This window comes from Prinia subflava, chromosome Z, assembly GCF_021018805.1.
Source record: "Prinia subflava isolate CZ2003 ecotype Zambia chromosome Z, Cam_Psub_1.2, whole genome shotgun sequence".
Taxonomy (NCBI): Eukaryota; Metazoa; Chordata; class Aves; order Passeriformes; family Cisticolidae; genus Prinia; species Prinia subflava.
This window is the reverse complement of record NC_086283.1, coordinates 76,249,835-76,277,487: the sequence shown is the minus strand read 5'-3', so window position 1 is coordinate 76,277,487 and position 27,653 is coordinate 76,249,835. Positions and strand designations below refer to the sequence as shown.

Here is a 27,653-nt window from a genome sequence, read left to right as displayed (position 1 = left end):
TAGATAATATATTAAAAATAAATTCTTCCCTGTGATGGTGAAGAGGCTCTGGCAGAGGTTACTCAGACAATCGGTGGCTGCCCAATCCCTGGAAGTGTCTGAGGCCTGGAAAGTGTCCCTGCCCATGGCATGAGGTGAGGCAGGATGAGCTTTAATGTCCCTTTGAACACAAACTGTTTTATGAGTCCATGAATCCCTTTCTAACAACACCATTCAGGAGACCTCAGTAAGACAGCCAAAGCCTCCTCCTTCACAGTCACACACATGTGCATATGTGTATGTGTGTGACTGTGAGTGTACAGACAATCCAAATACAAATGGTGCCAACACAGCTTCTGCCACAGACACCAATAAAATCCATTAAATATGCTCTGTGCCTCCACTGGCAGAGTGGGAGATACTGCTGTGGCAGAGGGGGAAAGAAGTAGTAAACTTTCGCCTTGGAGCCAAGTATTGTATTACATAGTACAGAGATTCAGAAAGGAAGGCACAAAAAGACTCCAAGACCACACTGTAATAGCCAATTATCTAAATAAGGATGTAAGAATCATATTTAGTCCCATTAAACTACCCCAACTGCTAATTGTTGTAGTTGTGCATGTAAAGATATGATAGAACTGCTGTGGGATGTAGCTTCATTTAATGCCTGTGATAGGAAAAAAGTCTCCTGAGCATCTTTTTTTCATTTTGGATGGGTTTTTCTGTCTGGTTGTTTATTTGGGTTTTTGTTCTTTTTTTCTTATTTTAAAGGTCTATGGCTAAGGGTTTTGTACCTATTCTCAGAAGCTGTGCTGCATGCATCCTCAGCAACTGTTCTGAAATGCCCTGCTTTATTAATTTGCTTTCAACATTGCAGGTTGATCCCTGGTAGAGCCTCACTTGGTAAAGTCATTACGACTCAGCCAAGCGTTCTGTCACCATCCCAAAGTTTTTCCCTCTAGCTGTACATAGTATTTCTTCTCTATTCCTTTATGGCTTCTTATGAGAGAAATGTGCTTTTGCAAACTGTTTCTTTTCAAGGCCTTGTGAGGCCACGTCCCTTGAAGTCAAAGTGTTTCTGATGACTGTGCTTTCAGCACAGAAGGGGAAAGATAATTTATCCAGGCTTGGCTTCAGGTACCTTAGTACATGGCCAAGCTCCTAACAAAAACAGCAGCCCTGTAGAACATTTGGCTCAAGTGTTAGTCATCACCTGGTCATGCACCATCTCACTGTTTTGATTTAAAAAATGGTAGGTTTTGTTGTTGTTGTTTTTGAATTGCATGAGGCCACCAGATCACTGAAGGCTTTGTGATGGTGCTACGCTGGGAACATTTACTTTAGCAGCACAAGCCAAAGAGAAACTCAGAGCTTGATCTGGGAGGCCTTAAAAATACACATCTCTGTGTTGTCAGCACCCTGCACCTCAAAGCAGGCTGCAGCAGATGTCTGCTGGGGGATGAGCAGGCACAGGTAGGTCTGGAGGTGAGTCCCAACCACCTGGCACTACCCTGCAGTCTGGAAAATGTTCTTAATAAGCAGGACTGCTCATTACCACACTGATGAATTGGTGTTTGCTAACAAAAGGCCCTTTCTCAAGGAATTCCTCATCAGCCCTAGGTGTGCCATAAGTGATTCAGGCTCTCATTAGCCTTAATTAGATAATTGTTCAAATGATTTCTGTTATTCATGCAGCCTGTACCACAGAGCACCAGCCCATCGATAGACTGACAGGTGTTCTCTTCAAAGAAATGGTGTTTTCTTCCAGGGTGAAATGATCCTGCAGGGATCAGAGTACCCATCACAACCCTCCAGAATCTTATCCATCTATTGCAGCCCCTTGGGCTGTTCTTACATAAACACCCCATGATTCACCACTGCAGCACTGCAGCAGCTTTCAGCACCCCCAAAGCTCTTTTTTTTTCTTTTTTTTTCTTTTTCTTTTTTTTTTTTTTTTTTTACTTCACTTCTTTCCCCCAAAATTTGGTAATTCTTCAGCCTTCTCCACCAGCCATGTCCCAAGTTGCTTTGCCATCTGAGGAGGGTGAGTGTGTTCCATCCAAGATGAGAATTAGTTCCCTTCCAACCCATAAGAAGAAAGGAAACAGGAATCATTAAAAGGGGGGGTTGGGGTTTTTTTTTCTTAGTCCCAGAACTTCAATACCCAACTTGATGTAGACTACAGGCCTGTTGCAGATGGCTCAGTAATTCAAAAGCACTAGCCTGGGACAACAGATCCCACTTCCAAAAACTTCAAGGTTGACCTTGGCAAAGTCTCTTAGGTCGGAACTTTTCTTGCCTGCAAACAGACCTCTAAAAGCTCAGCCACCAGGCTCCCTCTGCCACCAGTGGAAAAAGAGAGCCAGAACACCTTTTTTTTTCCTTTTTAACAACTCAGCTAGGTATGTTAGGAAAAAGAGATACCGATCACTCTCTGGAGATATTAGTTTCTCTCCACAGAGAGGAATTGACTGCAAAAGGGGTCTAATATGATGACATTGCCCTTAACCCCTGACAGTTAAATGACATGAGCAAGACATGAATTTTAAAAATACGCAGGTCCCACATCTCAGTTTCAGAGGGAATCGAGCTGGGCAGCCTTGTAAGCATAGGAGCTCTGAAGTCATGTTTCTGCTTTGTAAAACCCCCAAGTAATTTTTCCTGGTGGGTTTTAAAATGAGCATAAGCTTTTCATGTGCTGCAATGACTTAGACACGACCCCTTGGCATTTATTCTCCCTGCTGGTAACAGCTGTACTGCACAGCTCGTCGTGGTTACTGTTCACAGCAAAGGGGAAAAAAACCATTTTTTATTGCTGCATCCCTAAACTTCAAGACTGTAAGACATGTTCCAGTCTCCTTTACATGAATCCAGTGCAGCTCTCTGAGCCCACCTTGAAATTCTTCGGAAAACACGTTAGGGAGAGCAGGAGCAAATAAACAAAGCAGACAAAATGGAATAGAATCACAGAAACATAAGTTGGAAAACTTAAGTTGGAAAAGCACTCTTAGATCATCAAGTCCAACAATAACCCAGCACTGCCAAAGCCACCACTAACCTGTGTTCCTAAGTGCCACATTCATACAGCTTTTGATCACTTCTAGGGATGATGTTTCAGTGTTCACCAGAGAGTTATTTCTGTTACCAGATCAATTGCTAAATAAGACTGTGAACCTCTGGGCAGCCTCAGTGACAGCCAGGTGCTGGCCTGGCATTGCTCTGGAGTCTCTTCTCTGCTTGTACTATTGCCTTCAGAACTTGTGTCCCTCCCAGAAATTATTGGGTGCCTCACTAGAGCACCCAGGTTGAGCTGTCTGTGGGAATAGCAGAAACTTTCTGTTGGCAGTTATGGGCTCAAATGGCCTGACTTCCGTCTGAAAGTGCCCAGAGCTACACCCAAGGAAATGATGCATCTTACAAAGCCCCACTGCTCATGGGATGCAACCAGGCACAAATATCTTGTTTTCCAGTAGGAGCTGGTGTCTTCCTACCTCAGAGGGATGTAAATTCCCAATATCTAACCACTGCAAATTTCCTCAGCCTAGAGGACACACAGGAGGAGAAGAAGAACTCCAGCTCCGTGTTCCTTACACCAAAGTCTTCCTCGCTAACCACAAGGAATAGCCAAAAATGACAGCCACCAAGGCTTCCTTAAACTGAAACCAGGAGCTGGATTCAGCTTCTGCCAGGATGAGATAACAGATCAGAAAGCAAAGGATAACAAAACCATCCCCTGTCTCTCCTTTTGCTCTTTGTTTGTTCCTGCAGTGAGCACAGCTTTGCAGAGCCTCAAAACCTCCCTGTCAACAACCCCATGAAACACCGCTGGGCAAGGAGCCCCTCTGCTCTGCAGCCAGGCTGGAAGAGGTTGAGGGTGTTCACCTGCCCAAGAGACAGCTCCAGGGAGATCTCAGAGCCCCTGCCAGGGCCCAAAAAGGCTCCAGGAAAGCAGTTCCAGGAGAGCTGAAGAGGGACTTGGGACAAGGCACGGAGGGACAGGACAAGGGGGAATGATTTTAAACTAAAACAGGGGAGATTTAGGTTAAATATAAGGAAGACAGTCTTGGCTGTGAGGCTGTGGCACAGGTTGCCCACAGAAGCTGCAGCTGCTCCTGGATCCCTGAAAGTGTCCCAGGCTGAGTTGGACAGGATTTGGAGCAACTTGGGATAGTTGAAAGTGTCCCTGTCCATGGCAGGGAGTGGAATGAGATGAGCTTTTAGGTTCCCTCCCACCTAAACCAATCCCTGGTTATCTGATTCAAGGTTTGCATGTGTCTATTCGTTGCATAACCACAACTTTTTTGTTGTTGTTCTTTTGTTGGTTTGTTGTTGTTGTTGTTGTTGTTGTTGTTGTTGTTTTAGACCGTTTAACACCTCCAATAATCCTCCTCTGTTAGGCTCAAACAAAACAAGTGATGCTTAGGTTTTGTAAATACGGTTTCACACAACAGCCCGTCTTGCTGGTGCAGCCCTCCCCGGGCTGAGGCCGATGGCGAAGGTCACCCCGAAGGCTCTCGCTGCCGTGGGGAAGAGCTGCCGGCAGAGAGAGCCAGAGCACTGGGGAACAGGCACCGCGCAACGCGTGTGCAGGGCTACACTCAGCGACGTGCTGCCTGGGGCAGAGGGAAAACAGCTTTTGTTGCTCAAGGACTTTCTTCTGAGGTCATTTAGAGCCACAGGTATTTTTGCCATCTTCCTGTCAGTGTTCCTCTCTGCAAAGCAGCCTTTCCTGCAGCCAAGCATCCCTCCTTGCTGCTGCTGTAGGCTCCAATGCTGACAGCCAGCCTCTCAGCCACCCGTAAACAGGCTCCCACCGGAAGATGGTGCCCATATTCCACAAAAGAGGGGGCAAGCCCTTTACAGTACAGCTCGCTCTGGGACAGCACCTAGAAGAAACCCAGCCATGTATCGAAATCACCAGAGCAAATCCCACAGCTGATGCCAGGCTCCCTCAGGCAGCAGGGATGCAATTTTGAGGGTGTGACCTGCAGTGTAGCTCACCAGGCTGCAGTGTAGTGTATTTGTGTATTTTCTCTTTAAGGTTCATATGATAATAGACTTTTTAATGAGCAAAGCTCCGCAACTGTAATTGGAAGATTAATAAACCCCTACTCCTGCTGGATATTCACCTGCTAACTGAGAAGCACACAGGCCTCAGCCATTGCTTGTCCTTGTCAAAAGCCACATGTGGATGCTGATTTCTGTGCAGTGCTTTGATGCTTCCACAGATTGCACTTGATGGTCTATCAAAGGCAGATATGGAATGAGGAGTATCATAGATTCCTGGTGATACACAAAAGCACCAGCTCACAGCATCAAAAAGGACACACACTTCAGCCTCTACTCTTGTATTTTCTCATCCCCTACTCTCTGCTGCTGTCCTGGCAATATGCATTGCTTGCCTCCAGCTCACTACTGGACAAACTTCAGCAGGGTCCCTTCTCAGCACCTGCCACAGCAGCTACAGTCAGCCAAGCATGGTTAGCACACAGGTGCTACTCAGTTTTTTGGCAGATGTCATGTCTCGTGTCCAACCAGCAGCTTGTCACAAGCTGCATTGGGAGCTGTAGTGAGGGTGGGATGCTGCAAGGCACCCATGCCAAGTCTCTCTTTCCCCCTGCAGCTCTGTGTCTGTGCCACAGCCCCATGACAGCTGCAGGGCACTGTCTGGTCCCCTTCCCTGGAAGGAGACTCCAGTCCAGCACCCACCACTCCCAGCTGTGGATCCAGCAGATCCCTTCTCCATAAACATCCCATCTTTGATAAAAGAGATCATCACTGGGTTCTGGAGGCTGACAGAGCCCAACCCAAAAGGTTTTTCTAACTTATTGTCTCTGTGATTTACAGTTACCCTTTACCATCACCCAAAAGAGGATGGAGCTCGGCGAGATTGTTGTGACTAAACATCCCAATGAGAAGGAACTGTACAAGAAGGAGATGCCAAGAGCCCAGGACCTGCTGTGGAGAAGTGGAAACTGGATCCACCATGGTTTTGGATATCTCACAGGAGAGATGAAAGAATATGGAGAGTGGGTGAAAAGTAAGCAGAAGGATGTGTTTGGGGATATTCATATTGCCAACACTTCCAATACTTCCAGTGAAGTGTATTTCACCCTTTGAGGCAGAGCAGAAGCAGCATGGTCCAAACTCATTGCAAACTCTGGTTTAATTATCTCACTCTCAGGAAGACAATCTCACTGCGTCCTCTGGCCATCACTATGGCAGCAGGCAAAATTCAGCACAGTCCTAAGATGTCTTTCACACTTAATCAGCTACGTGTCATTAGCATCACATCTCACATAGCAGTGCCCAGAATCACACTGCAGGGCTGGGGGTTGAGTCTGGTTTGTAACTGCCTTGGATCAGCCACTGCCTCTCATCTACCTCTGGGCTGATGAAAGTGAATTGCCTCCTGATAGAGCCAGAGGCTCTTCAGTTCCCAACCTTGGGGGAGCAATAAGCACTGAGAGGGTGTTACAATGCCATAAGATAGAAGCCAAGACTGATCTCAAAGGTTCACTGTCCAGAAAGGAGTAATGCATGAGCAGACAGTCCAAGCTACCTGTAATTACTGAGGATGAGGGTTTGAGAGGCTGTGTAAGACTGGGTCCTCTGTCAAAGCCAGGGTTGTTAGCAGTACATCTCCAGTAATGGGAAAGAAATAGGAAACATCCATTTACAGCCAGGCCAGTGTGATCCCCAGACACAGGGGAATATCTCCTCCTGCCTTCTCTTTACTCCACTGATTCATGCTTTGTAGACAGCTTTTCTTACTCAATGTTCTGAAAAGCTTTGGCCACTCTCCTCTGGTTATATTTGAATTTTTACAGCTAATATTTGTGTCTGAAACTAAGTGTATTGCTGATACCTGTTGCATAGCTCAACACCAAATACTACTAAAATTATTTCAGAGAGGCCGGGTCATTTTCCTCTAAGAAACTCCTTCCTCCTCCTTCTCCTCCTTATTCCTCCTCCTTAACCCTGTCTGGAAGAAGTTCTTAGGAATAAGTCATTGCTCATATTCAAAAAATATCCTGGCACCTTAAACTATCTGATGAACAATCAAATTAAGATGATTAATTTCAAATATTGAAGATAAAAGCTGCATATGTACCTTGCATGAACATCTGAACATCATGTACATGCAAGCAGCTCCCCTTTCCCATCCATTCTCCTTACATCATCCTTTAATAACACACAGCAATTCAGAAATGGTTGAAGTTTTCCCATAAGAGAGGCAGAAGGAAAACTCAAGTCAATTTGCAGTAGGAGAACCAGCAGCAAAAAGTTATTGCAGTGCCCTCATCCCACCTTCCCCCTGCACTCAGATACCTGAGGTATCTGTGCTTGGTGTCTGTTTACTCTGCCCAGGTTCAATAACCTTCTCTGAAGAGCAATAACTCTTTGTCCTCTGGAAATGCCTCTTTGCCCTGAGTACAGTCCAAGTTATAATTACTGCTTTCTAATTTATGTTCTTGAGCTCTCAAAATACTTTTTAGAGACCTTTGGCCCCATCTCCTGTATACACCATACCTCCATGTTCACGGTTGCTGATTTTCTTTTGAAAACAGCAAAATTGCTTCCTTTTCATATTTCCCTATATAGGTGCAAAGTATTTTCTGAGTCTCCCTCTGCACTTGAATCATACACCAAAACGAGTTTGTCTCCTTATTGAATTTATAGCAGAATCAGAAAGTGATCTACCATGCAAGTAATGATCTACCTTTGACTATTCTCTCACCACCATAAATAAATTACTTGTTTGTCTGTCGCTCCATGAATTTTAGAGCAGTGCCCAGTCCATCCCTATTAGTTCTCAAGTGCCAGATGCAAAGTATGCAGAGACAACAATCAATCAGAGAGTTGTTTCACAGAACTGTTAATATTTCACCTCAGTTCTGTGCTCAGAAAGAGGCTGCAGAGAGTATGCTTTGCTAAAATGTGTTTTGCACATTTTACAACAGTGTTTTGCCTTAATCTCCTCCAGAGAAGCCCTTAATGGTTCAGCTGGTGGACTGGATCTTGCGAGGGACCTCTCAGGTGATGTTTGTCAACAACCCTCTCAGCGGGCTGATCATTTTAGTGGGGCTTTTCATCCAGAGCCCCTGGTGGATGCTCACAGGCTGCACTGGAACCACTGTGTCCACATTAACTGCACTGGCCCTCAGTCAGGACAGGTAGGTGGCACCTCGTGTCCTTGTGCATTTAATAAAAGTTGATGGTTGTGATATTATTTGGAGCCCATTGATGCCCCTTGTTAGAGACAGAAGACTCAGGTGAAGACAGAGCTGTGGCCCAAGAAGAGCTGGCCTCTTCCTGTGGCTGTCTGTCTTTCTGAAAACAGACCGTTCTTTCTCCCTGATAGCCATCCTGACCAACCATGAAGGTCCTTTGAAGTCATGAGGATCCCCCTCCAATATCCAGCAGTTCCCAAACTTTCCCCTTCCACCCACTGGTGCAAGGCAGAAATCTCACTGCTTTTGCATCCCTTCACCATGAGGGCACTTACGAATTGCATTCCAGTGGGTCCCAGCGATGGCTCACCCTCAGCAAAGCTTTCCACCTCGCGATTGTTTCCATCGCAGGTCATCCATCGCGGCTGGGCTGCACGGCTACAACGGGATCCTGGTGGGCCTGCTCATGGCCGTCTACTCTGACAAAGGGGATTACTACTGGTGGCTTCTCCCCCCTGTGGCAGTGATATCGATGGCCTGGTAGGTGCCACTGCTCCTCCTGGGGACAATCCTCGAAGGATGGGTCTGGCTACAAAAAGCTCCAACACACTGAGGCCCCCTCTGCCCTACAGCAGTAACCCCAGGCCTGATGGCACTGGAGGGTTGTGACACAGCCCGTGGGGTCCGTGATGGGAGCTGAGGGCACAGAAACACTGATTACAGCACACGGGCAAAGCAGCCCCACCCCAACCCTCTGCAAACGGCCCTCAGCAGCAGGGCACGCACGGGCTGGAGGTCACTGCACCCAACAAACAACACTTCCTCCTCATGCAGGCCCTGAATCAACCCTGTGCTCATCCTGCAGCTGAATGCAATCTCAGATGTGCAACCAGTCATGAGCAAAATTAATTCCTCCAAGTAGCTCTAAAGGACAGACTACATCCTTCCAGGATTAAATTTTGCCATTTTTAAATATGGGTCTGAACAGCACTGCAGAATCTGTTTAACAGCCTTAACTGAAATTAATTTAATAGTCACATTTTAATCACTGCAAGCAGTAAGATGCAAGCCATTGTTGGATTTTCTCTGCTTTTAAGATCAGATTTGGTTTATATTTCATTTCTTTAATCATTCTCAGCAAAGGTCATCTTATAACGATCTCTCAAAACCCAGGATGTGTTGCAAGAATGTTTAGTTTGTCTTATCTGCCAGAATTCCTTGAGGCCTTTTGTTCAAAATTTTGTCATTGTTTAGTTCACAAGTCTTGAGGGCAGAGTTGAAATATTTTAAAATCAGACATGTCAGTGCTTTTTTTTAACCAATACTTTGACTTTCAGCTTTAGAAGTCAGCATTTATTTAACTGTTTCCTTTTTTCCTGACAAAATATGTAAGTGACAGAAGCTTTGTATTTCAGCACAGAAATTAGAACACCATTTTCACTAAAGTACTGATTTTTTTTTCCTACAGCTGTAAGCAAGGAAATCTGTAAACTTTGGGAATCAAACTTGTCAAAAAAAGAATAGGCTTCATCTGAGATTACACAGGGAGAACAAAGCATTTTTCCCACTGATAGTATCTATACAGAGGTCATAAGATGTTGCTTTTGAAATGTCAAATAATTTGGATGGTGTATTTTTTTTTTTATTATAACCAGCTTAATGACCTTCTAGGGCTCAAATGCAGTTCCTTGAAAAATTAAAGTCTTTAAATTGATTTTTTTATAAACTGTAATGTTCACTGCTACTACAGAGTAGACTGTAAGAGCTATTCAGCTCACCTCTAGCAGAAGAGCTTAGCTGGAAGGAGAACACAGGCCATTTGCACCAAAGACTGGCCATTTCTTCTCTTCCTTGAACTTTCTGAGGCCCATAAAAATTATATATTACCCTGCCAACATGCTCCCATAAAGTCCTTCATGTAGGACACACACTTCAAGTGGCAATCAGGCAGTCTGGAAATGTCCTGAGGAAAGCAGATCAAACAAAGATTATGTCCCAAGTTCTACAGACAAGAACTTTGGGAAAGGCCATGGTATTTCAAGGTTTACATGGTTTTTGTGCTCTGACTCTTGGTTGAATCTCACTCCAAATACTTTACATGCTAAAAATATTCAATCAAGCTACTTAAAAACAAGTCTCAGTTTTCAGAAAATTCTGTATGTTTTTGTATTGTACCTGGACAGAACAAAATCACATTAGACAAGTTCTGAGAAAAGTCTGGTACAAACATCTTTCCCAGCTCTGCTACGGTGCTGGCTTCACCTTACATTCTGTTGAGCCCCATAGTCCCCAAAAATAGTGTCTAACACAGTAAAAAACATCTTTCTTAATGGAAGATTTTCCACCCCTCCTTTGATCACTTCTTCTGCTTTATTTCTCTTCCTGAGCCATCTCCTGACACCCTTCAAGCTGTTTAAACAAGAACAAGGCAAAACAAAGCAAAACAAATAAAAGGCAAAAAGCAAACTGGGTAATTTCCAACTCCCTCCTGCCTCCTCAAGACAGCAGCTTTTTTAGACCATCTGAAGTTCTCCCAAGTTCTTCACATGACATTCACAAAATTTCCTTTTCTGGTTCTTGTTCAAATTTTAAATTTGAATAGTAAGTCAGATTGTCTGTCTCTGTCCATGCCCAAATGCTGTACTGAATGCATTTATGGATGTGAGATTATATTTTTCAGAAAGACTAACAGCTTTTTACAACTCTTTGATGGAGATTAAGGTATTAAGGTATTCGCCACTGATGTTGCTACAAGGAAGTGTATGGGCCTTTATTTGCAAAAATTACCATTTTGTGACCAAAGAGGCAGGCTGTCTCACCCTATAAACTGTGATGAACAAGTTATAATTGTATTTCTTCTCCTGCTCTCAGCCCAGTCCTGTCCAGTGCTTTGGGATCCATCTTCAGCAAATGGGACCTTCCTGTTTTCACTCTGCCCTTCAACATTGCGGTGACCCTGTACCTGGCAGCCACAGGACACTACAACCCCTTCTTCCCCACAACCCTCATCAAGCCTGTAGCTGCAGTGCCCAATATCACCTGGTCTGACATCAATGTGCCACTGGTAAGCTTCATACCAACAGGTTTATGGTATTTTCACTGAAAAGGTGAGCCTGAAGGGGTTCACCTCTGGGTGACACTTTCACGTAGGTCAGAATGACTCAGGAGCAATTCACAGCACTACATGGGTTGGTTCAGTGCAAACACAGCAGTGCCACACAATCCCCAGGGACAGTCCTGGCTGATCGAGCAGAAAGGCTGGTGGAGCCTGAGAGGGCAGAGAACCTGAGCCTCTCATTCCACTCAAACTTGGCTTGTGCCTAAGCTTGTCTTGAATATACATAAAGCAGGCATCTGGATATGGCCTCCTGCTGCCCAGATATGGTTAAAAAACCACCAGCAACACAGTCAGTGGCAATATGCAAATTCAGAGTAAACATCAGGACTTCAAAGTGACAGAAACTCATTTACACCCAGTCCCCTCATGTCTAGCTCTAGCCCTGGAAGGTCATCTTCCCAAAGGATAACAGCGTAACTGATCCAGAGGGTTGTGGTCAGTGGCTCAGGGTCCCAGTGGACATCAGGGACAGGTGGTGTCCCTCAGGGGTCCATATGGGCACCAGTGTTATTGAATACCTTCATTAACGACACAGACAGAGGGATCAAGGGCTCCCTCGGGGAATTTGCTGATGGCACCAAGCTGAGAGGTGCAGTTGACCCACCTGGAGGATGGGATGGCATCCAGAGGGACCTGGACAGGCTGGAGCAGTGGCCCACAGGAATCTCATGAGGTTTAACAAGGCCAAGTGCTGGAGCTGCACCTGGGATCAATCCAGGCTGGGGATGAGCAGAGGGAGCAACTCTGGGAGAAGGACCCAGGGTGCTGTGGGTGAGAGCTGGACCTGCCCCAGCCCTGAACCCCCCGTGCCCTGGGCTGATCCCATAGCATGGGCAGGGGGGCAATAGGGGATTCTGTCCCTATGCTCAGGTGAGACCCCACCTGCAGAGCTACCTCCAGCCCTGGCTACAACAGCACAGGGATATGGAGCTGCTGGAGCCAGTCCAGAGAAGCCACCAAGGTGATCAGAGGGATGAAGCACATCTTTTAGAAGAAAAGGCTTGGAGAACTGGGTTTGTTCAGCCTGGAAAGGAGAAACCTTTGAGGGGAACTAACTAAGAGATTGTGTTGGAAAGATGGAGGGATACTACTTACAAGAGCCTGGAGGGACATTTGGAACCATTCTCCCCTAAGGAGAAATGTCTTCAAATTGAAAGAGAGTAGGTTTAGATTAGATTGGGAAAAAAACTCTTCCCTGTGAGGGTGGAGAGGTGCTGGCACAGGTTGCTCAAAGTAGCTGTGGCTGCCCCTGGATCCCTGGGATTGTCCAAGGTCAGGTTGGATGGGACTGGTAACAACCCAAAATAGTGGAAGGTGTCCCTGCTCATGGCAGGGGGTGGTGCAAGTGATAGCTAAGGTGCCTTCCAATTCAAACCATTCTGAGATTCTATCAGGTACTCGGAGTCCAACTCAGAGCAAGGGTTTCTTCCTTCTCTTTTCAGCCAATAGGGTGGACAGAATAACTGCTGTGTCCCTCAGGGCACAGACAGACAATAAATAACAGACCCTTTTCTGCTGCAGCTCTTACAATCCATCCCAGTTGGTATTGGTCAAGTGTATGGTTGTGGAAACCCCTGGACTGGAGGCATTTTCCTCGTGGCTCTGCTTATCTCCTCCCCACTGATTTGTTTACATGCTGCAATTGGATCAGCCGTGGGGATGTTTGCAGGTAAGAAATACTGACCAAATCACTTTTGCAACCAAGGTGTCTTGATCCAAGCCAGATTCTGTCCAGACTTTGAACTTTCATTGGCTTGGCAGTAGTTGGGACAACACTCTCATTTTTCAAACTGTCTTTAAATTTGAAAGCTCTTAGTAGAAGACCACAAAACATAGTGCAGGCAAGAACAGAAGCAGGTTTTCTTTAATCTTTGCAATTTTTGTTAGATATGTAACTCAGCCAGGTGATTTGTTCTGCCTTACTTAACCCTCTAACCACTGATAAGTGATAAGTCCCATGGAGAACATGAGGAAACTGAAAGAACTGATCTCTTGCCACCACAATTGCTTTAAATGATGACCACCAGCAAAGGTCTTCCTCAGAACTAATCAGCCAAGGAAGAGAAATAGACATTTCTGGGATGCAGTTTGGTCAGTCCTGCTGTGGATTTGTCAAAATACCAAAATGAATGCCACCAAAAATGTCCTCTCTCCACTAACCAGAGAGAAACAATATTGAGAGACATGAAGCACACCCTAGAGACTAGACAACATCGATGCCACTTTAAGTGACTGATTTTAATAACTACTGATAATGGAATAAGTGTAGTCTGATTCCCTGAAAAAGGCAGTGATCCAATAAGTTCCCTATGCTCTGAAGTACTTTGTACAAGATGTAGCTGTCTTATATTCAAGTTTTTAAACAAAACTGTCCACAATTTGTATGGCTGGGAGCATATGGCAGGTCTTGTACAGGTGTGACATTCAATCTAGAAGGAAAGGTCAAGGGAAAGTTTCTGGGGACAAGCATGGTGATAAAACATAGCAAGAAATGCATTAATATTACAAGTGGCAGGAAAGTGGTCTGTACACTACATATTGAGCTTTCCTTTTCACTGATACTTCTGAAGCCTGTGAGAAATCCTGCAGAAGTTTCTGAGAGGTCACATTTGGGGCAGAACCCCAGCTCCCATCCCCATGGAGAATTTCCACTGCACAGGTGAAGTGACCACCTCTAGTAACTAGATCATATCTCACAAAGGCTACTAGGAAAAAATGGAAAACTGCTTTCTCCCACAAAAGACATGCAGTTGTGCCTCTGATATTCAAAACTAGTATGTGTGAGGTTTAAATAGTGTGTGTGAGCACAGCTTTCTGCAAGGAGGACTCTCAGGTGAGAAGGTTCTCCCACACTCTGGCTGGATATTCCACCTGTGTGTGTGGATACACATACTCAGTGAATACACAGGAAGTTTTGTCTGAATTAAACCTTTGAGACTGGGCCAAATTCCACCACAGGGACATTATGAGAGCTCCAAAATAATGAGCCTCCTTTGACATCCTCCTTTTTTTTTTTGCATGTGCATGTGTGAGAACAGACAAACCCAGCAGGATGTTATGAGGAAGAGATGACAGATTCCTGCTGCAGGTTCCTCTCATCCCTGACCTCACAGCCTTGCCCTTTGTCTTGCAGCTCTGAGCATTGCATCTCCGTTTGACAGCATCTACCTTGGCTTACACAACTACAACTGTGCCCTGGCCTGCATCGCCATCGGGGGCATGTTCTATGCCCTGACCTGGCAGACACATTTGCTGTCCCTTGCCTGTGGTGAGTATCTTTTACATAAAGGGAAGGCAAAAATTTGTGCAGGTGGGCAGCTTATGAGGAGCACAGGTTTAGAGCCAGCCATCACTTGGTCATCCCAAAAGCAGGCAGTGTGCAAGAGCTGTTTCTCTGGTGGCATCAGCATTGGGCTTGATTGCGCAAGTACAGAGACAACGTGGAAACTTCTCCAAAGGGTGGAAGTACTGTTTGTGAAATGAGCACAAGTTAACCCCTGAGCATGCTTAACGAATTAGCAACTCAACAGATTCATAGAAGCAGCCTTTTCATAATTATATGTATCACTGTGGGAAATGTGTCATAAGAAGGGAGCCGTTGCACCAGGTCAGTTTAAAATCCATCTACCCAAAGACCCCAGATCTAACAACAGCCAAAACCAAGCACTATGGGAACAGTATAAGAAAAGAAATTTCCTTTTTAAGACATTCCTGTGAAGATATGCCCAGGCTCCAATTGTCTTTATCTCAGTGTCCTGAGCAGAGCTTCTGGATTTCTCAGTAGCTTTTCCTTCCTTGACTTAGCCCTTGGGTGCCTGATGCTGCCTCCTGTTCTGCCATCCCTGGCATCCTGGGGCAAGGAGACCCCTTGGTAACTGGTTGTGGTATGAAGCCACAGGGCAGAGAATTTCTGAAGTCCAGCACTGCTGGAAAATTTCTGCAATTCCCACTGCATCTGTGTCAGGTCATGCCAAATTAAAAGAAATCAAAGATAAAAGAAATGCCACCATCGCTTCATCTTGACAAAACCATGCTTTTCATTCACCATCCACCTCTACAGAGCAGATAGGACAAAATGTAGCCACAGAATCATTTGTGTTGGAAAATACCTCCAAGATCATCGAGTCCAACCGTGCCCCCAGCCCTGCCAAAGCCACCACTAACTCATGTCCCCAGGTGCCACACCCACAAGGCTGCTAATCCCTTCAGGGATGTGAATGCCATCATTGGCCTGGGCAGGTCCAGCCAGGGCTGGACAACCTTTCTGTGAAGAAATTTTTCCCTAATACTCAACCTAAATCTTTCCTGGTGCAAATTGAGGCAATTTTCTCCTGGGACATTTCAACTAACTGTTGAATTCTAGCAGTGATCCTCACATTAGGTAGCTGGGAGGATATTTTATTATGCATTTGGACCATGTTGGTTTTGGTTTTGTTCATTTGTTTTGGTTTTTGGGGGTTTTTTCATTGGTTGGTTGGTTGGTTTTTTGGTTGTGTTTTTGTTTTTTGGAGAGTTGAATAATATTTGCCTCATCCTCTCTTTGTTCTTCTCTTCTCAGCATTATTTTGTGCTTACTCCGGAGCAGCTCTTGCCAATGCCCTCTCCGTGGTAAGAATGGGGGTTTGTGTTTTACCTGAGTTTTTTAATTTATTTTTTTAACTCCATCTTGATTTGTTCAGATGTAATGTTAAGGAAATGTCTCAAATTTCTCCATGTCAGCTTTGACAACACTGAAATGAGAATGTTACAGCCAGTTGGCAGGTCTTTTACAAACCCTGTGTCAGCTGAATTGTGCCCCTGAATACTTTATATCTGATAATAAGATTTCAAAGACCTTTGGAGCATGTTACCTACAACAGGCTACAACAGGGTTGTGCACATACATGTGAGTTACAGCAACAGCATATGGTTTGAGATTAAGTACTTAGTTGAACATTATCTTTCAGCAACTCCAAATTATCTAAATTTTCATTTTCTTCTTCCAAAGTCTTTCTCCAACCCTGGCCACAGATATTATTGAATTTTGAACTGGGTATGAGAACTAAAATGAAGGGGAGACTGTTTTCTTAAGTAAAAAGTTATTATATGTGGACAAATCAAGAAATGAGTAAAGACAGAAATACCAGTCTCTGTTTCTTCTTTAAGATCTGAGAGACTAAAGCAAAACCATATTTTAATTAAATTGATTTACTAACTTAGAAGAAAAAGCAATTAGAACTAGCAGCTTTATGCACTGAATATTTTCATCTGGCACCCTCTCAGTACTACGTAGGTCCCTGCATATGGGCTGCTTTTAGCACACCTGCTTTTGGGAGGCATCAGGGAAAATTACATCTACTTTTTATCCCTGTAATCTTTCTTTTGGAAGACCTCAGTCCAGGTCCAGAGGTGGGGGAACGGAGAGGGCTGAGGGTTGGATGTGATGCCAGTGTCATGTAGTCATTGAGGAGAATGAATATGAGTGAATAATACTCTCCATACATGATATTTTACAGATCAGAGAGGGTAGAATTCAGCTCTTTTATTAGAGAATTCAAGTGCCTACATGTGAGCGGGGTGTCTTGGCTTTCATTGCAGTCATCAGAGCTCTGGAGCCTGATTCAGCTGCTCCAGTGCTGGTGCCAGGTTCCATTCAGCACAAGCATTGAAGCTGCACCTCTGACAGGACTGAGGTCTGCAGCGTCAGATCCTTTGTGCAGCCCCACACATTCCAGGTGGAAAACAGACCTCTGTGTAGGCAGCTGAATCGACATTTGATAGCCACTGTGTCTTCAGGGAAAGCAAGGCCCTCCCAGCTCTCCCAAATGCAGAATTTAGCCAGGCAGGCATAAGCAAAGGGACCAAGGAGCGGTACCAAGCGCAGCCGTGTGTGTGTTCTGTCCCTCGCAGCTCGGGCTGCCGGTGTGCACCTGGCCCTTCTGCCTCTCCGCGCTCCTCTTCCTTCTGATAACCTCGGAAAACCCGGCCATCTACAAAATGCCCCTCTGCAAAGTCACCCACCCAGAAGGCAACCGCATCTACTACCTGAGAATGGGGAGGAGGGCCTCGGAGAGCAGCAGGGAGGAGCAGAAGCAAATGGAGCAGAACCCCTCTGACAGCTCAGTCGCAAGCACTGGGGGCACCCCGCTGTGCACCCCCAAGAGCCGCCACGCTCACTGATCTCAGGTGCACACACCTGTGCGGGGTGGGGACAGCTTCCCAAAGGTCACCCACGCGCAGCGCAGCCACAAACACTACTTTTGCCAGCAGTCTGCAGGCTGGGGATTCAGCATTCCACAACAGAGAAATCACCGTTTGCCCTTGAGCTAAGCTTCCCAAAAAGCACTCAGGTAACATAATAACAGCTGCCTTATCAATCCAATGGCTGTTAACTTGAAAGTCACCTCTTATCAATAATAATTATAAGAATAGTCAGAAGAACATTAAAGCTGACAAGAGGCTGCATTTAATTTCAGAGGTGTAATTTAACAAAATAAATATGCTGAGAAGGTATTGGTGTCTAATAATAATAAATAATGTAAGAACTAAGTCAAGAGCTGCACTTCAAATTAAGAGCATGTATATTTGAAAGTGAAATAAACAGATTGTTCTCTTCCTTTCTTGTGTGCCATCAATGTCTAACCCTTTTAATACCTCTTAACAGTTACAACACACACAGGTAAATATTCTTACAGAGCACATCCTGTAGCACTTTTGGTGCCATCTCCTGGCTCCTCATTAAGTGCCAAGGCAATGAATATATATGCTTTAATCAGTCTGGAAGAGTGACTAGCTAGCAAGGATCAAACATTCTTCTTTTCCTTGAATAATCCTCTGTCTTACAAACAGAAGATCTCTCTCTCCTGCTGATTGCAGGATAGGAAGTCTGAATCCCTACTCACAATAAAAAATAAGAACTTTGTGTAAAAAATGGGATAAATGTTTACTGCTGGTGGCAGTTCTTTCTCTTCCTTTCCTAGAGGAACAGATCCTTGACATTAAACTATGAGAAATTAACAAATCAAAGGTTACCAGTGCCACTTTATGCCTCCTCAAAGTTCTTACAACAGGGAAGCTCCAACTGCCCTAAGGAGGATTTTCTCAGGAACCTTTTCCAAAACCTTTGTGAAGGAAGACTGACAGAAAGGCTTTCTCACTCTAAAGTTGTTTTACAAGGTTAATTTAAAGTCACAGACATGATTGTGAAGATTTAAAATCCAAATGGACTATGCAACTGCAAACAGTCAGATCAGACGCTGTCCTCTCTGCCTCATGATGTAGGGCTCTTTTGCAGATCCATGTGAGTATTTTTGAACAGGTGGGATCCCAGCTCCAAAAACTACTTTTTTAAAAGGTGAGCCTGGGTGCCGCCCATAGGATTATTTGCTTTTATCACAAAAAAATCCAGTAGCATCAGCATCTGCCACCCCTCTAAATGTCCTCTAGAAACAGCAACCAAGACTGAATTCATCCTGGGAGACTAAAACCTGGTATTGTTTATGTTCAGATGCTTTTCTAAACAGGGGAGGCCATTACATGAATTATGGTAAAATTTAGGTCCTACTTTCTCCCCTCTCTGCCAAGGCATCCTTTGAGCCATGATATCAACAAACCAATACTATCAACAAAAAAGTCTCCTGTGGTCACTGCAAACTGCAAGATCAGGGACATCCCCCTGTTGCTGCTGCTGTAGAGAGACAAAGAGAGGCAGAATAACATGAGAGGTGACACACAACTGTCTGAAGACCTTCTCTCTACAGCAGTCAATGAAATATGAAGCACACAGAAACTAGGAGAGCTTATTCATGAAGAGTTTAATTTAGCCCATGCACAGCGTTAGAGAAATATTTGAATAGTAGCAATGCGAAGTTACTGGAAAAAAATACTGCAAAATAATGCTGGAACCATATATGTGAAGAAATACCCCAACTGCAGTTAGTTATGCCCAGCATATTGTTTGTTTTCCTAAAAATAAGTGTGAAGCTCAGGCACAATATGGCTATTGGAAAGGATTTGTCATTTAAGTACCACTGCAGGCATTAATTCCTCACCCACAAGAAAATCCATCCTGAAATCAATTAGTAAAGCAATTTCTAGAGTTGAAGGCTTCCATAAAAAATAGAGTATAAACAGCTTTTTTAAGTCTCTAGCTAATCAAAAGATTTGAGTAACTATAGCCAGTACTAATAATTCTTGAAAACAGGCAAGACAAATCAAGTGTCTCCTGCAAGGGAACAGCAGACAATAAAAGCACTAACTGAAGCTCTAAGTGGTAGCCCAGCAGCCTGATACCTAGAAAGTTCTATAAAAATTTTCATTAACAGAGATAAAATGTACAGTTTTCAGTGGGACTAATAATTTTGAGACAGCTCACAGACATCTAACATAAAACAAATATGACCATTAAAGGAGGAAGGGGGAAAAGCATCTCCTATACTTATAGCTCACCTCCACCTTAAATAGCATTAAATAAATGTTCCTGTACACCTGGCCTAGCCATACCACATGAAAAAAATCAACCTCCTAAAAGTTTGCCTTTAAAAATTAAAAGCAGAAAAAATAATTAAAAAGCAAAGTGAAGGAATAGTAACAGAGCTTCCCAGTGGATGAAGACAATTCTTTTATAAATGGAGCTCAGTATAAAAAAATAGTATCTGCACTATTCAGTTCCAAGAAAAAATGCGTACTTATTGCTCCAGATATTATTTTTTACTCTTGTGTTTGCTTCACAACCCCTAAAAGAAAAAACAAAAGGCAACTTTGCTCTTTGAGAGGATGTTCTCAACTCTTCTCCCATAGACTTCTGTTGATAAGATGAGACACAGAAGTCATGCAGAAAAAGGTGGGGCAAGCCCTTCAGATGTCCTGGCTCGGGTATTGGTGGTTCCAGGATGGCTTACCTGTTAATGACTCCTCATGAACAATTAGCAAAGCTGCATGGAGAGAACGTGGAGGGGAGGGATTTGCTTTCCCAGTGGACATTTGTAGCAGAGGTCAGAGCCACGCTGCCAGCTGGACTGGAGCCTCCTCGTTGCTGGAGCACAAAGTTTCCCTCCTGATTCACAGATGCACAGAATCCTTTAGACTGGAGAAGCCTCTAAGATCCTCGAGTCCAACCACTCCCCCAGCACTTCTAAACTTGCCGCTAACCCATGTCCCCAAGTGCCACATCCACATGGTTTGAATCCTGCCAGGGATCAGGGCTCCCTCACCACCTTGGGCAGCCTGTCAGTGTTTGCAAGACCTTTCCATAATGAATTTTTTCCTGGTATCCACTCTAAAACTGGTTTCCATCGTCTCATCTTCTTTGAGACCTAATCACTCCTCACAGGGGTCAAGAGCTGATGGGAAGTGCAGCACAGAGGGAGACCACAACAGGAGGTGGTAACACCAGGGAGGACACCCAAAGATGCAGACTTGGAAAACCCAGTGCTGTGCTTCCAAACAGTGATGGGGAGAAGTGGCTGCAGCACTGCATGGCACTCACAGGCCAGACAAAGCATGATGCGTTAAAGCCTGATGAACAGACTTCCCTGTTGGCCTCTACTCTCAAGCAACCAGAGCTGCTTTGCAGCAGAGCCCGGGCCTTACTCCCTGTTCCATCCAGCATTGCCGTTAAATGAGCTTAAAATAAATATTGTCCTTTTTTTTCAGCCTTTCTGCAATGTGACATCTCTTATTCCCACACCTGTAAGCAATCAATGCAGACAGGAGCCTGAAATCATCAGATACAAGGAGAGTATGCATCTCTCCCCAACACCTAGGCTGCTGGGACAGGAAGCCAGCCAGCATCCCAACAGGCACCAGAAAATACCAGGAAGGGCTCCAAAGAGGCACTCCAGCAACATGGGGTCTTCCAACAAGCTGAAAACCCCAAAACTTTGAAAATTGTCAAAATTAGATAATTTCTAAAAATATCCAGTTGCTGGGGAGTTGCTCTGTTTTCTGCCCATGCCAGATATCTCCAGTCTGCAATGACAGAGGTATTGCCCAACACTGCAGAATGATTTAGGTTTTTCTGTAGATCACATTTGGGGTTGCAGAAATATCACCACTCTGAGGGGGAGACCTGTTTGCTGAATGCTGTTCCCTTACTCCCTCTTCCTCTACATCAGTTTTAATTTGGGAGATGGAAGTAGTTCAAACAGGAAACAAGCCCTTGATTGCAATTGATTTTGCAGTTCTCAGGGGTCTTTTACAAACTCCTACAGCTGTTGCCGCAGCTGGAATTCACACATCCTAGAGGTAGGATAAGACGTGGGATGGCTCTGTGGGAAGCCAAAGTTTATTCCACCACGTTTTGCCTAGCAGTGAGTTTGGGTATCTCTGAGTGCATTCAGTAACCTCTGTGCATTCAAGAGCATAAGGTCTCATGAAACTGCATCCTCACATTCACTTTCAGGGTAGCTGTCTGCACAGAAATTGAGGCAGACACAAATCCCTGTTCTCAAAATGTGCATCTTCATGCAGCACAGAAGGGTTGAAGCATCAAGTGTGTGCAGAAGCCCTTCCAAGCACATCCAACTACGTCACAACCCAAAATGCACAGTTGTTGGGGCTGTTTAGCACATCCCAATCCCTGAAAATTAAACTGTGCTGTGCACTGAGTTGCAAAAGGCAAAGACAGAGAGACAAAGGCATCCTTGACCTGTGCAGCTTATGATGGTCTAGAATCTTTTTCCGCTGGCACATCCTGTCCTGTACCTGACACAGCTTTTCCACATTTTCCTCATTTCAACCAAGTGCTGACAGGTCTGTTGGTCCATCTTCCAGAAATCTCTGCTCTGCAGAACCACTTAGCCAGAAATCAGATAGAGACTTTCTGTCTCTGGAGAAAACAAAACAGTCAGAGGTGATGACAAACTGTTGTCAGCCAGTGAAGATTTCTCACTGTATCCAAGTGAGCTTAATTCACTTGTGCAAATTAAATCACATTAGGACATTTTCCCTTTGCAGAAACTGAGTTATCCAATAGATATGATTTTTTTTTCTTTTGCCTTCCCCAAAATGTGGATCTTTACTGCAAATGAATTTATACCTGTTTGTGCTTGTGCATGAAAATATCGCTCTGTAGTACTGCTTGCAAAATCCCATAACCACCCAAAGTCAGAGTAACTCTCCCTCTATCCATTCCTCTATCCATATTAATTTTCAGCTGTTTCTCCTGTCTGAAGGTCCATTTATGGATTCTGCCAGTCCTCTTTCTCTTGTTGATCAGCAACCCATGCCAGGTACAGCATCTTCTACTTCTAGTAAAAACTGCTTGGCAAGAAAGTAGTAATCACTGGGATTTATAAGCTGAAAGAGTTTCTTGTTTGAAAAGTTGTAGTATTTCACTCTGTGTTAAGGCCCAACACATACATCTTCTACAACATACAGTTTTGTGAGAATGGATTCTTTCCTTGGAAGCAATGAGTCTCCTGTGTGAGATTCACTGCCCTACCACCAGGGCAAGGGAAGCAGAAAGGGCAGGGAAGCTTATTAAGCTGAGATTAGATGCAGGGAAATGAATTGACTCTCAAATTGCAGAAGTGAATGAAGAAGCAGAAAAGCACTTTGCCTTGTCTCCTAAAAAGAGGCAAGTCTGGCCAGCTTTGTCATTTCTAACAGGATCCTGCTGCTTTAACATAGGTTTAGAAAAAGAGCCTTTTTGAATTTGGGGTTTTCCTTGGAGCCAGGAGAACAGGAGAGAGGTTAGAAGCTGAAACTTAGAATTATTTGTGTTTCAATTTCCCGTCTTCACTGAAATACAGTGATATAGCCAACCTCAGGCTTCCAAACCCCTCCAGTATTTCAGACTGTTTCAATATAATGATTGGACTCAACCATCTCAAAGGTCTTCTCTGAACAACTATTCTATAAGGCTGTAATTCTAATGTGGGTGACCCAGTCTTCCACGCTAGAGATGGTCAGAAAAACAAACAGCCTTGAGGTTCAGACTCAGGCATGAAGCAGAGACCTTTTCTCCCCCTCAACTCCTGAGTCCCAGGACTTGCAACTCAATCTCATCACCACAGGCAGCCAGACCAGCCTGGAGAAATGTTCACTGCTGCTAAGAAAAATTGATCCAGCTGACTGGAAGAAGGGAAGGGGACACAAAACCAAACAAGGGTACCCAGCCATAATAAAGTACTGGGCTTTTCTTTGGCTTGTACTTCACTGGGTTTCATGACACACATGACTGTCTGGTCATTCCTGGAGCCTCAGACACATTTCCTGGTCTGGACACCATGGGAATCTTGTGAATGGGATGGTTCCAGGGGGCAGGTCCCCATCACCAAGCTGCTGAACCACCACTGCAGTCCTTGGCCTGTCTTGGCCTTGGCTAACTAGTGCCTTTCCAAAAAATTCCCCAGTCCCACTAGCAGCAATGTTTCGAACAAATGTCATGAAAAATCTAGCAGGTGAAATACAGGAGTAGTTTTCTACCCCAGCACTCAGAGCACCAGCCTGCAGGAAGAGAGCTGCACCTCTCTCTAAAGCTGCCACTTATTTTGCCATGACAGAGCAGAGCTCTTTAACACACACTGTAGCTGTACTGGTGCTGCCTCACTCCTATCCTGGGACACAGACTGTTGCTCTTAATCAATAAGCTAGTTTCCAGATATCACTTATGCACTCTTGGAGCTGCACGGACTGAGCAGGTGAGTCATGAGAGCATGTCAAGGTGGACAGGATGGACTGGGGGTCTCCAGAGCAAGGAGGAAGAGGAGGGAAGTGCTGTGTATGCATTAGAAGAGCTGGTGATTTGGGGAGCTACATCATCATAAAGAGCACTACACAGAGTAGCAGATAGGCTCAGAGCACAAGGGGTTTGGACTGTGCCATGGCCAGGGAGCTGCTGTTTGTGAGCCTTCTGAAACTGGAGAAATGAATATTTGCTGCGATTTCCACAGCTGCACGTGTGGCTGTGCTGGAGTCACACCACAAGAGGGAGACTGACACCGGAGCAGACTCTGCTGCAGCCACTTACCCAGCCCCATCCCAGTGTCACAAAGGGGAACGTCAAACAGCAGGTTTCTCTAGAGAATGGTTACAGGCCAAGATGCAGGGATAGAAGCTTTCAGTACTAGTTTGGCTGTTGGATCATGCTGTATAAACCCAAAATTATTACCCTCGGCTAACAAGTCCAAGATCGTGACAGACCCTGTGGTGCTCTGTGCTGAAAAAGATTTGTCCTCTCTTCACTCACTCATTAAAACAAGATGATGAAAAGCAAAGTGGCCACAGATGTTGATGGGGGCTGACTTGCTGCTCCAGGAATCCTGCCTGTGGGACAGGCCAGGGCATAGCTGGCCAGAGGAGCTGTGTCCTTAGCCAGGACATGGGCTCTCTCCCACCATACAGCTGTCTCCCACTCCTGCCATACTTCCATTACCACTGCCAGCTCTCCACACACCTCCAGAGGAACCACAGACTGGCAGTACTTCTGGAAGTGAAACATTAGGTTTGTCACAGTCAGCCCAGGTGAGCTGCAAAAGTCCCTTCCCTCACTGTAGCAAATTTGGAGCATCACCTCATTTTGACACTCTGTCCCATGACATGCTCACAGACAAGTTAATGAAGTATGGGTTATATGTGTTATATGGGTGAAGCAAGTTTTATTGAAAATTGGCTGAATGGTTAGGCTCAAAGCATTATAATCAGTGGCACAAATTACATATAAAGGCCAGTCATTAATGGTTTAAGCCAGGCATAATAAGTTTAACTTTTTAATGACCAGAATGTTGGAGCAGGGTGTACCCTCAGCAAATTTGGGGAACGCACAAAACTGGGAGTACTGTTGGGCATACAGAGGGTTGTGTTGGCATCCAGAGGGTCCTCAGCAGTCTGGAAAAAATGGGCTGACAAGAACACCTTGAAGTTCCAGAGGAGCAGAGTCCTACATCTGGGGAGAAACAATTCCATCCATACATGCTGGTGGCCTTCCACCTGGAAGGCAGCATGGCAGAAGAGCCCTGGAGGGTCCTGGTGGTCACCAAGGTGACCACAATGCAGCAAGGTGTCCTTGCAGCAAGAAAGCAAATATCTCCATGGGTTGCCTTAGGAGGAATGTAGCCAGATTTTCCAGGGAGGGGATCCCTCCCTTTCTCTCACAAACACTGGCCACATATCACATATCCACACCCCAGTCTAGCAAAGCAGACCAGGACATGGGGTTCAGCTACCTGAAAAGCTCCATACATGGATTTACACCATTGTAAAGCACTTGTTGGAGTCCAAGAGCTGTTGCAGCGCCCTGAACAGACCTATTCCCATTGGTAAAACCCAAATCGAGGAGCACAGCCAAAAACTGCAGTAAAAGCCAATCTGCTACTAAGTGGTTTTAATGCACCTCTTAAAGGCCACCAAGGCTTGAAAGAGGAGTGAAGTCAACGTGTGTGAAGCTGAATTAGGGCCATTAGAATCTTTCCTGGCACAGCTGACCAGTTCAAGCTTTGTTCCCAGCTGATGCAGCCAGACAGGCCCTGCCCAGCAAGCTAAACTAGTCAGGGATAATTCAGCATTTTTCTGGTGTTGTGTCTGGTTGAGATCCAATGACCAACCCCTGTTCTGACGATGTCAAGCACTGGTCTTGGCCCAGGGGATGTTCACAGAGACACCTTTCCAGAGAACACAGAAGAAGAAACATCAAGCATCTTCGCCAATGGAGAGGTGATGAGGTAAGTCACAGTTTTTGACCTCCCAAATCACACAGAGCTTAGTTATCAGGCACCAACACCAGCTGCCTTGTCCTCAGGACCACGTGGTCTTCACACATGCCTAAAATCAAGAGGCAACTCTTTAGTCACCTGCACTACCTGCATGATCAATTTGCACATATTTACCTGGTCACCCAGAGTGGCCCACTCCCAGAGAGGTGATATGTGACAGCTAGATGACAAACACGTGGCACATCTCAATCCTTTTGCCTAGGAATGGCCATTGCAGGTTCAGTCTTCCCACCTTGGACCCCAAAGGATGCCTACATCCTTGAGTGGTCAGCACTGGAGGTTGGTGATGGGCACCAGAACTAGCACTGAGTTACACCTGGGAAGTTTTCTATCATTCCCACTTTTCTACATCAGTCCCAAACAGAGGGAATCTCAATCCTCAGGCAACCAGGAGGGCTTTGCCCAGGGCACACAGATGCAGACAGGCATTCCTTCATCCACGTCTCCAATAACTGGCTGCACCTGGTATCCAGTGATTCTGTCACATGGCACTGGAGGTCTTCCCTGCTCTGCCTCCAGCCCAGAGCAGTCATTCCCACACGGGCATCAGCAGACTGTGATCCTGTTACTTATTAACCAGCCCTGATAATCTAAACAATGCACCACTCCAAGATATCCATCACTGACCTGCCAGCCACTGACTTTTTTGTGTGTCACTCCAACCTGTCAAATACCTCATTAAGGCACCAGAGTCAGACAGAGCAGTCCTGAATCTGGCTCCTTTGTACAAGGGTATGTGGTGACAGGACAGGTGGCAGCGGCTCCATGCTGACAAAGAGCAGTCAAGATTAGATATTAGGAAGAGATTGCTCTGTATAAGGGTGGGGAGGCCCTGGCACAGTCCCTGCCTGTGACTGCCCCATCGCTGGAAGTGTTCCAGGCTGGGTTGGGCAGGGCTTGGAACAAGCTGGGATAGTGGAAGGTGTCCCTGTCCATGGCAGGAGTCGAATGAGGTGGGCTTTGAAGCCTCTTCCAACCCAAACCATTCTGGGATTCTGTGACTCTGACATTAGCTCTGTTGGTCAGAGCATGGTGCTAATAATCACCAAAGCTGTGAGTGCATTCCCAACTTAAGAGCTGGACTCAATGATTCTTGTGGGTCCCTTCCAACTCAGAATATTCTGTGAATCTGTGATTCCCTGGAGGAGAAAAATACCCTACAGCACAACCCAGGAGTGAGCTCTGCCTGCCCCCTGTGCTGCACCCCTTTTAGGGAGACCTGAAAAGATGTTGATTGAAATAACCTGAAGCCAGGACTGGGCATGTTTGAAATACAAGAGGTGTGAAGTCTAAAACTCAGTCTGAACAGACTCCCTGTGAGGGTCTTCCATCCAAATCACCTACTGCATTTCCCTTCTTTGGACATGCAAGGATTCATTTCACCAGTCAGAAAGCAAAGGCAGCCCAAGAAGAAATTAATGGTAAAGGGGAAAATATGTTAACTGCACTAGAGTGAAGCAGCTTCCCCTGCAAAATTTCACGTTCTGCTGGCTGCAAAGGCATAGGATGACAAAGTCTGGCTCCCTCACAAGGGCTGCTGCCTGTTTGATCAGAGAAAGACTAGCTCTTGCAGCGATGCTAAGATGACAACTTATATCAGATGCCCTCCTCTTAGGGGAGAAAAAAATCCAGTCTGCTGTTAAAAACATCTCCATCAAAAGAGATACACCCTGGGAATGAGTGCAGTGA

At 45.2% G+C, this 27,653-nt stretch overlaps 1 protein-coding gene and 1 long non-coding RNA gene across 2 annotated transcripts in view; one reads left to right on the top strand and one right to left on the bottom strand.

The window, feature by feature from the left end:
- Nucleotides 1-27,653, bottom strand: part of LOC134564577 (uncharacterized) — a 102,078-nt gene that overhangs the window by 72,010 nt on the left and 2,415 nt on the right. The window lies entirely within an intron of this gene.
- LOC134564576 (urea transporter 2-like) lies at nt 5,854-17,430 on the top strand. Its single transcript, XM_063423467.1, has 8 exons — nt 5,854-6,019; nt 7,967-8,156; nt 8,565-8,693; nt 11,025-11,217; nt 12,793-12,940; nt 14,405-14,539; nt 15,830-15,879; nt 17,161-17,430. The coding sequence occupies exons 1-8, from the start codon at nt 5,854-5,856 to the stop codon at nt 17,428-17,430; spliced, it is 1,281 nt and encodes a 426-aa protein (XP_063279537.1).

Coding starts and splice junctions, on each gene's coding strand:
- LOC134564576 (XM_063423467.1), top strand. CDS start 5,854: ATGGAGCTCGGCGAGATTGTTGTGACTAAACATCCCAATGAGAAGGAA. Junction 6,020..7,966: donor ATATGGAGAGTGGGTGAAAA/GTAAGCAGAAGG, acceptor AATCTCCTCCAG/AGAAGCCCTTAATGGTTCAG. Junction 8,694..11,024: donor GCAGTGATATCGATGGCCTG/GTAGGTGCCACT, acceptor TCCTGCTCTCAG/CCCAGTCCTGTCCAGTGCTT.